Source organism: Microtus oregoni, unplaced genomic scaffold (genome assembly GCF_018167655.1).
Source record: "Microtus oregoni isolate MIOR12 unplaced genomic scaffold, Mior012 000064F_ref0000363, whole genome shotgun sequence".
Lineage (NCBI taxonomy): Eukaryota > Metazoa > Chordata > Mammalia > Rodentia > Cricetidae > Microtus > Microtus oregoni.
The window spans coordinates 9,730,557-9,740,836 of record NW_024543874.1 but is presented as its reverse complement, the minus strand read 5'-3'; the positions used below and the strand labels follow the sequence as shown (position 1 = coordinate 9,740,836).

Sequence of the window (10,280 nt, the reverse complement as noted above, 5' to 3'; positions counted from 1 at the left end):
CCTAGAGCAAGTCCTTGCACAGAGTGAGTTCTCCTTTCCCCCTTAGCCTGGCTTCTGGTCTTGTTAGAGTTTTAACCTCTGTGGTGTAACAATTTCCTCCGAATTGAAACATTTCCATATTTCAATTAGGAAGGAGGCGTGATGCTCATAAGATCTAGGAAGTAAAACAAACAACTTACAAGACACAGAAAGATCCCGAAACTAACAAGACTTCTGGAGGTCCACTCAAGGTTGTGCTGGCCACAATACTCACTGGAAAGAGCAAACTTTTCTGAGGGATTGATGAAAAATTTTCCAGAGAGCCTCAGGAATGCAGGTTTCATGAGTCAAGAAAGCCACTGCGTGATGGGATGGGCTTTTTCAGTGAGGCAACTGCCTTTGAGTCATCCATACTCCTGTAGGTCAGTTCTTGCCCATCCTCCTGCAAGGGACACTGATAAACTTACTGCTTCACTAGGAGCTGTGGCTGAAATTCTTTCTGTGATCTGTCATTGGTGCCCTATCTGGGGCGAATAAAGCTTTTGTCCTTATCTATCTAGGAACAGCCACACACACAGCCTTCTGGCTGCTCTACTTCTGGGTACACACCTACCATAAATAAACAAGGATAGCAAGCTAGTTGTTGTGCAGAAATTTAGCTAACCCACAAACAGAGCCAGCTTCTCAAAAGACTAAAGTAATTACACTGCAAGATGAAATCACTGGCGTCAATCACTCCGTAAATACCACAACCTGAGTAAAAGTTAAGCCTGGACCCTCCCCCAAACTGTGCCCTCAGCTCAGATGAGATGGTTAGATAGAACTTTCTGGAGCTCCTAGGATGAGTACACATCCTAACACATGTAACAGACAGTTACATGGAGATACGTAGGTGCCAATGGACTGATGATGGCTTCTAGGGCCAACACTTTAGGTCACTGAAGTAAATAGAAGACACCGGGTTGTGTTTAGTGCCAAGAAGACCCAGAGAGTCAGTTTGGTTGGAGCGTGGGAGCTTAGGTGAAACTCTGGCCCTGTCTCAAAGGGCACTAAAGGAAGTGCCTTTCTATCTCCATGCTGACCAATCATTGATTAGGAGCTACCCGAGCATGAAGGATGACCTTTCAGGAGGTTACTGCTCAGGTCAGAGTGAACCTCAAGTGTGGCTAGGGCTGGTGGGCACTCATGTGAGCCCTGGCAGTTGTTAGCAGTCCTCTCGGTTTGGAGATCAGGGTCACACTTCTGCAAAGAGCAGCATGCAGTCCTGTAGTAGATGATAAAGTGTCCTAGGCTGCATGAGGACCCCTGAACGGGGTCTTCAGAGCCAACGCCACCAACATAATCACTGTCTGTGACTCGATCTCACAGCAAGTCCGAAAGGAAGAGATTCACCTAGCCCGAAGCTGAAGGTTCAACCACAGCACAGAGCCGTTTCCTCTGTTCTTCAGACTGAAACCTGTTGCCCTGGCCCCACCCCTCCAGCTTCTACGCTCAGGGTTTGCAGGACAGCAGCAGGAGTGGCCGTGCAGCCAGCTTCCTCGAGGACGTGTGGGAACTCAGCGGTCCTGCAGGAGAAGGTGAGCCGTGGGATGGAGGGCACAGAGCATGTGGGACGGGGGCTGGGTGTGATGGCCATGGTGCAGCCCAGGCACTCAGTGCATGAGGTTGAGAGGCCCTGGAAGGATGCTGAGACTGCCTAGTATGTGGTTCATCATCTCATGACTAACAAGAAAGACTTGCTTGATAGGAGGTTTCTACCCATGTCATTAGCTGCGGTTGTCTGAAAACCCATCACTTTTCCTTAAGATGTCACTGCTGCCTCTGAGGCAGATCCTCAGAACTAGGAGGCAGGTCACCAAGTGTGAATGTGCCCTAACTCCCTTCAATTGCCCACATCAAATCTCAGTGCACCAATGACTGTCAGAGGGACATCAAAGTGGGCAAGATTGAAATCCTGTTGCTGACTCCATGTCTGGGTCCACCTTGTGCTTCTCAGGAAGCCCAACAAAGGGCCATGCACACGCTGGGCCAATGCCGTGCCGCTGAGCTATGGTTTCTGCCCTTCGCGAATTTTCTTCATACAAACAGCCTTACACAGCAAGTGCCTCAATCTTGAGCGGTGGTCACACTCAGCACTGCAGGCGACCTTTATAGAACTTGCCTCATGGAGCCCAGAGTCAGCCTGACGGGTTGGTTGCACAGTCCCTTTACAAGTGGAGGGAACTGCATCTCAAAGGGTTTAGGGATTCTCAAGAGTGGTCTAGGCCCTGCTCTCTCTCTGTAGTCTTCTAGGGACTTTCTCTGTTCACTTCTGAGCTTCAGGTTATCGGGGTATTCCTAGAAGCACTTTAGAAAGTTTTGAGATGAGTGTTTCTGTCTCCCAAGCTTGGCTTGTTAATATGAAAAAAAAACCTGAGAGATGGGTGGCCCTCACTTGGGTAGACTTGTGCACAGCTCCACTTCCTAGAGGGAGGGCTGTTCTCACCCCCCTTGTTCCTGGTGGCATATCTGGTGTGATGGCCACCAGCCTTTAGAATCATGACCTGAGGATGACCCAGGAAGCAAATGCTTAGGGCCTGGTTATGAGGGAGTTTGGTGGAGTCAGAGGGTTTTGGCCTTCAGTGCCTGCCATGGACAATGTGAGTATGGGGCCCTAGGGCAGGTGTTGGGCATGTTGGAACAACAGTTTTCTTACCTTTAGAACCAGGAAAGAAATCGATTCCCATCCAGACTCCCACGAAGTGTGCACATGTGTAGAAGCAATGCATAGTGAACTGTACTTGGAGAATGCATACACACCCATAACTCTTTACTAGAGAGAATACTACACACGCACAGAGAAGGTGAGGTGCCCATTTCCCCACCTCCAGGTCCTGGGCAGTTGCTCTGTGACGTCCCATGGGACAGAGCACGTCCTCGGTGTGCGAGTTAGTCCACCAGTCTCCTGGTCAGGGCAAATGGGATCATTCTTTGCTTTGCCTTTTATAGCTATCACTCCCACGAGCGAGGTTCTGCACACTTCTGTCTGTATTGTTCTCAGCGTGTCCTTGGGTACATCCTCAGATTTGATATTGTGGTACCCTGGGCAAATCCTTCAGTGATGGCCTTTCACAGAGCTGTGTGGCTTGGCTTTCCCATCTGCTGTCTGACAGTTTCTGCCCTCCCCACACTGTACCAATGGAATGTGCTGCTGTACGTCCAGACTTCTGCTGAATGTAGGGATGAGAAATATATGCTGGGCTTACTGCTTGTCTAGGGACCTTCCGCTAAGTGGTGGAACTTAGATACCAAGATCAGATCTCCTGATGGGCTTGTTTTTACTGCTCTGGCTTAGCAGGCAGAATCAGGAAAGACACCCAGTTTTCCAGTGGATAGTGGAACTGTCTCTCTGTTTTTCGTTCTCTTTATTTGGTTGTCTAATTCTTCAAATACTTAGGGAAAGTGAGGTGGAAACATCTGGACTTTAGTAGAAAAGATTTTCCCCACTAACTTGCTAGCTTGGGGACTCGGTGGATGAAACAGAGACAAAGAGAGAGAAGGATAAACATATGGGAAGCTTGCGTCAGCCCACATTTCCTACAGTGTCCTACAGTGTGAACTCGGGCTGTGGGTTATGGCAATAACTTCCTCTTCTTGAGCCCAGGCACTCTATGGAAAACCCACTTGGCCATAATGTGCCATGTTTATAAATTCCACGGGATTCTAGCTTGCTAATATTCTATTAGGATTTGGCAACGATAATTGTATGTGAGATTTACTTGCATTTTCCCTCAATCATTGTCAGCTTTGGCCTGTGAGTTTCCTTTGCCTCCCGGAAAGTATGTGGAAGCTCTTTCCTTCCCTGGGTTCTGGAGAGTAGAATAGCATTGGAATTCTCCAGTCACCCAAGGCTCAATATCACTAATAAAATTGTTTTGAGGCACTATGGGAAGCTGAGCATTTTGATGAGGGAGCCTAAGAAGTAATTTATAATGTCTTTCATGGTTCCCTGGACTCTCTTGCTGTCTGCATCCACGTGGTTCAGACCTGAAAGGGCATATTTCTGCACAGTTACACTTGTGATTTAAAATCCAGACATTAGCATCTCTGTTTTCTCCTTAGAGTGGGATGGTCACCTACAGTCCCGAGCTAGTCAACTCCAAACACTTTGTGTTGCTAACCCCACAGTTAGCTGCTATTGCCCTGAGTTTGAAAACCTTTGCAGATGGGGAAGATCAAAAGGTCGGAAGGGTCAGTGTGGCTTCCAGTTTATCTAAACCACTTTCTTCCCTTTGACATGTGCTCAAGACCCCTGGAGTCCAGAACCTTCTGAGAAGATCATGGCTGAGCCCAGTGACAACTCTCTGAGAATGGTTCTGGTAGGGAAGACGGGGAGTGGGAAAAGTGCCACAGCAAACACTATCCTGGGGCAAAGAAAATTTGATTCTAGAATTGCACCCCATGCTGTCACTAAGACCTGTCAGAAAGCATCCCGCAAGTGGAAGGAGAGAGAACTCCTGATTGTTGACACCCCAGGGCTCTTTGACACCAAGGTCAAGCTGGAAACCACCTGCATTGAAATCAGCAAGTGTGTTCTCAAGTCCTGCCCTGGGCCTCACGCCATCATCCTGGTACTGCAGCTGGGTCGCTACACGGAGGAAGAGCAAGAAACTGTCATTAGGATCAAGGCTATCTTTGGGGAGGCAGCCATGAAGTACATGGTTGTCTTGTTCACCCGCAAAGATGAGCTGGAGGACCAGAGCCTAAAGGACTTCCTAGAAAGTTCAGATGCAAACCTAAAAAGCATCATCAAGGAGTGTGGCAACCGCTGCCTGGCCATCAACAACAAAGCAGGGAAGGCTGAGCAGGAAACGCAGGTGCAGGAGCTGGTGGAGCTGGTCGAAGCCATGGTGCAGAGCAATGGCGGCGTCTACTTCTCTGATGCCATCTACAAGGATGCAGAGCAAAGGCTGGAGAGCCAAGTAGCGCTCCTGAGGCTACTTTACACTGAGCAAAAACGGAATGAAGTTAGAATAGTAGAGGAAGAGTGCGCTCTTGGGAAACTCAGTGCTCAGGAAAAAGAGGAAATGGTACAGGCAATTAGGGAAAAATACGACCAAAAGATAAGACAAGAAGCAGAGAATAGCATACTCAGCCAGATTGTTGAAGGAATTAAGAAAATTCTTTTGAAAGTGTGGCATATTTTTCGTAAGTAGTCTGTGTATTTTTTCATCCATTCTAAGCATTTCTTCATCTCTCTCCCTCCCATCCTCCCTGCTGTCCCATTTCTTCAGCCACCAACAAACTTCTGAGATAGCAGAACCAGGAATTCACTGAGCCAGAGTGAAGACTCAGTGTCAGGCTCCCAGACTGGATTGCACACTCTGCACTCAGCTCCCTATGCCTGCCCTGCCTTCCCCACTCTGATGGACTGAAATGCCTCTGTAGCCATGGCCCAAAATCCACACTGCTCCCTATGCCAGCCTGCCCTGTCTTCCCCACTCTGATGGACTGAAATGCCTCTGTAGCCATGACCCGAAATAAACACCACTCCTTTAAGTTGCTTCTGTGAGATGTTTATCACACTAACAGAAAAGCCAAAACATAGTCTTTTATCAGTTTATAATTCTGATTTTATTGTTTTTTTATTTTTATTTTTCGAGACAGGGTTTCTCCATAGCTTTTGGTTCCTGTCCTGGAACTAGCTCTTGTAGACCAGGCTGGCCTCGAACTCACAGAGATCCGCCTGCCTCTGCCTCCCGAGTGCTGGGATTAAAGGCGTGCGCCACCACCGCCCGGCTGATTTTGTTGTTAAAGGAGAGTCTATGGTGTTAGGACAGTACAGACACATTTGTTCTGGATTTTAGAATCAATTTCTTAACCACTATGACCACCACACATCACTGTCTCCCCTGGGAATCATCTCCATGCTTTCTTTTGTATCTCTTCGGACTCACTCACCCAGGGTTGGTTAATCTGAACTCCATAGAGCTTCTGTCCCCACAGGAAATGAGTTACTGCCACACAGAGCATAGTTTGGGGTTGGTTCACAAGGATAAGGAGAGAGGAGAAAGCATCTCCCCACACTTGCTGTGAGAAACTGCCCTGGACCTCATGTCTGAGGGTCAATGCTCGAATGAATACCACATCCCACTTGACTAGAGGGTGTTAGGTGCCCACTGCTCTGTGAATTCGGGGTTTTGATCTTCCAGATGGGATGGCACAGTTGTGTCTAGAATTTTCTTTCAGTATTTACCCAGTTTCTGTGTCCTTTGTGAAGATTGATTAGAATATGAAAACAAGGCCATCAGTAATTGTTGATGAAACACAAGAATAGAATTACACGCTTTCCAAAGAAACAATTATCTCCCAAGTGTTTTTATTTTGGAGTGTTCTATTTGAGCCCTGTATCTTAAGTAGGTGATGTGCAAGCCCAGGCTCTTAGTGTTAGGCGTGCAGATCTCATCTCCTTCGCATGGTGCTGTGTATCCCAGAGTAACAGGCCCTGGGTCATCTCAGCAGGATGGCCAGCAATGCCCACCATTTAGGGACTTGAGTCCCTGAAACCTCGGTCAGTTTGCTTTCATTTTACTCAGCTGCTTTGAGTTTTCTCACAGACCCTACCCGAGCTTTATTTTTGCTTTGTCTGTCGTCGTTCATGGAAAATGTTTACTCAGGAACTTGAGGCCAGTGAGTGGCTGGGATTTTTGCTCCCTGCTCACACAGAAAAAGACAGTTCTCTGCCATCCATGAGGACTCTGTAGCTACCATCTTACGGTTTTCTTCCCACATCTAACCGGAAACAGTTACTTTTCACATGTGGCTAACCATAGAGTTCATCATACAATGTAGTTGAACTCAGGAAAGATAAGAAGTCAAAACAGAAGGGGCTCCCACAGCATGTTTGGGGAGGAAGCGGTGGTTGTTGATGAGCTTCTGAACAGAGGAAAGAGCAGGCGAGAAGCCCCTGAGCGTCCTCAGAGGTCTCAGCTAAGGCTCCTCTACTCACTTGGACCACAATCACCTGTTTACGTGCACTGAGGAGGTGGGTAAAGGAGCCGAGAAGTGGAGGAGGGTCCCAGTAAGAGAATAAGAAACCAGTTTCTGTGAAGCACAGTGAGGGGAAGGGACGTGACGAACCCTGAGGTGATTTTTTATTTTCTATAAGAAAAATGTCAGGACCTGTCCATGTCTGCCATCCGCCTGTAGATCTCGCTGCCCTTCAACTCCTTTGACGACCTGAGAGTGTCTTGCTGCCACTTCTCTTGGGCTATGCTCTGTTTCTTCCTAAAAACACATCTAATCCCTTTCCCTACTCACTGTTAATTCTTCAGCTTCACTTCTTAGAAGTGTTTTTACTGCCACCACCATCAGTGGAGCCCCTGTAACTCCCAGCGCACCCCAGAATTCTTCCTAATAACATTCACCATGGTGAAGTCTCTTCAATGGTACAACTAACCGAGAAAGTCAGAGGGGGAGGTTGTGATAAGAAAGTCTTACTTTCTGAAAAGATGGCAGCAGAATCCCTCCAGGGTGGAGGAACAGTCAGAAAAGTACCACGGTTGAGATATCTAGACATGAAATGAAATCTATGCTTTCCTAAAACAGGTTCAGATGCAACTAAGGTGATCAAAGAGAGAGGAACTGGGGATGGGAGAGATGGCTCAGCTGCTAAAAACACTTGATGTTCTTGTGAAGGACCTGGATTCAATTCCTAGCACCCACATGGCAGCTCACAACCATTTATAACTCGAGTTCTGGGGATCTGATGCCCTTTTCCGGCCTCCATGGGTACTGAATGTGTGCGGAGCACAAACCTACAGGCAAAACACCAAACACATAGCAATAATAAACTGAATTTTTAAAAAGTAGAGAATTACTCTATACTAGTAGACAAGATCACTTATTAATGTCATTGCCAAGAACTAAATAAACTAACAACTAACAGAATCTGGCAGAATCTTAAATGATTGAGATGTCTTATGGGGGCAAACAAGATTCAATATTTGAAAATATTTCCATATAACTTAAAGCATTCCAGAGCCATGAAGTAGTGCAGACTGACCACCTCTTTAGCTGCCAGACAGTAGTTAAAAAGGCTAAAACCCTGATAAACCGTTACCCTCCTACTGTAGCAAAGTATTCCATATCAACCACAGTCACCATCTTGTTTATTAAGAAACATTGATGCCATGCCATGGACACCAGGAAGATGATACGGAGGCCGCTGTCACAGCCACTATTAATGTTCTTCTAGATACTAGTTATAATAGGCTAGCAGTGGAAGAACCTCGAAGTTTGTTTTCTAAATTCAAGAGGACAAGACAAGCTGTCCACCATTTGAGCCAAAAGTGCACATCTACCAACATCAAAATAACCACAGTGCAAGTGAGAAATTGTCAGAAAATGCAAAGGATGAGTATCAATAGACATTGTTCTGAGCAAATTGAAATGACTCACTACTTCCACGTTGAGCAATCTGTATGAAAATCACAATGAAGATTTCACCTATCGTTAAAGATAAAACGGTGAGCAGAGGTTTGAGAGAAGCTACCATCAGCAAGAGCAGGGAGATGCCCTTTGCTAATGATTTTATTGTAGGCAGTGCAGCAGTGCTCACCACACTTGTCAGCCTGCATCAGTTGTTAGCTGTTCTCCCTGAAGAAGTCAGTTTAGGCAACTGAGCCGCCTGTTCCTCCATGGAAAGTCACTCGAAAATCTGAGGACATGCAATACCTTTATTACATTCATGGTTTTCTGTATCAGGAGTTCTAGCAAAGCCCAGAATGTACAACTGAGTTCTGCTGGGGCTCAGCTAGAGTGGTCCAAACGACCACAGAGAGTAGAGACAGTTAAATAAGGGGACGTGTTTGAGCCTGTGGCTGTCACCTGTTTCTAGGTTCTCAGAGGTCCAGGTGGACGTTTCTGTCTTACCGTCCAGTTCCCAAATAATGGACAGCCATTCCCCAGATAATTGATTCAGACACTTAATATAAATTACAAATGCTTGGCTGATAGCTCAAGTTTGTTACTAGCCAACTCTGCACTTAAATTAAATTATATATTTCATATCTATGCTTTGCCACGTGACTTATGACTTGTTACCTCATTTTCTACACACCCTGCTTCCTCCATGGCTGGCTGATGTCTCCTCTGACTCCACCCTTCTTCCCATCATTCTCCTGGTTTGGTTGTCTCACCTAGAATTCCTACCTGGCTATCAGCCAGTCAGTTCTTTATTAACCAATGAGAGTAATACATACTCATGTATGCAGAAGGATTATTCCACAGCACCGAGGTGCACTTGTGGAGACAGGAGTGGACTCTTCACACCTTCCCAAGGCGGCAGCACTCCTCCCCTGGTGAGTTTGCTTCCCCAAGACCAGCAGAGCATTGCAAAGTCAGAGGAGTCTAAAGGCAACGTTGGTCAGCTCTGTTCATTACCAGGCTAATAACAGGAAGAAGGCAGATTCTGTGTGAGCCCTGAGTTCACAGACGCACGGAGACGTCATTTTAGGAGCCCACTGCGTCGTCATAGCAGCTCTGCCATGTCCACTTGCTGAAGTAGGGGCTCTGAACATGCTCAGATGGGACTGTAAGAGGCACCACCTCGCATGTGCCTTTAAGGACTTGTCTGCAAGCCCTGCAGACAGAAGCCCTGACCCATCCACGGCTCCCACCAAACCTGCTCCATTCCCACTACACCGCAGTTCACACTAGAGGACCCCTTGTTCTGAACAGAACACTTCCAACATAAGGCTACATAGCAAAACTCCAGACTGAGAAGACCTACATTGTAGTCTCAAGAAAGGAGGACATCATTGCATTCCCCAGCCTTTGCAAAGCCCTAATAATTCCATCCAAACTTCTCTAAATCAGTCTCAAGCAACTCTACTGATATATCAAGGGTTTCTATAAAGTGTAAGCAATTAAATGCCAGCCTAAGAGTTTACCACTTAACTCTATCAGATGAGCACTGACCTCGGAAGTTTGCCTGCAGTGGGTGATGGCTTAAATGCCTTCATCTTTTCTACTACACCTGCAAGCATCCAGAAAATAGACTCAAATACGAGAGTGGGTTCTTATGAAGAATGGCATCACATTAACTCACAAATAAAGACTTTTAAAATGTGTTTGGGTGTTTTGTCTTCATGTATATATGTGCACCACATGCAAGCCTGGTGCCCATGGAGGTCAGAGGCCAGGAGAGGGTATAGGTCAGAAGAGGGCAGAGGTCAGGAGAGGGTGGAAGTCAGAAAAGAGTAGGGGGCAGGATAGGGTGGAGGTCAGAAGTCAGAGGTCAGGAGAGGGAAACAGTCAGA

General features: G+C 46.8%; 1 protein-coding gene across 1 annotated transcript; it reads left to right on the top strand.

The window, feature by feature from the left end:
- Positions 1 to 4,298: 4,298 nt before the first annotated feature.
- On the top strand, positions 4,299 to 5,475 carry LOC121440049 (GTPase IMAP family member 7-like). The gene has a single exon (XM_041640767.1). The coding sequence runs from the start codon at positions 4,299 to 4,301 to the stop codon at positions 5,172 to 5,174; it is 876 nt and encodes a 291-aa protein (XP_041496701.1). The 3' UTR covers positions 5,175 to 5,475.
- The last annotated feature ends 4,805 nt before the right edge of the window (positions 5,476 to 10,280 follow it).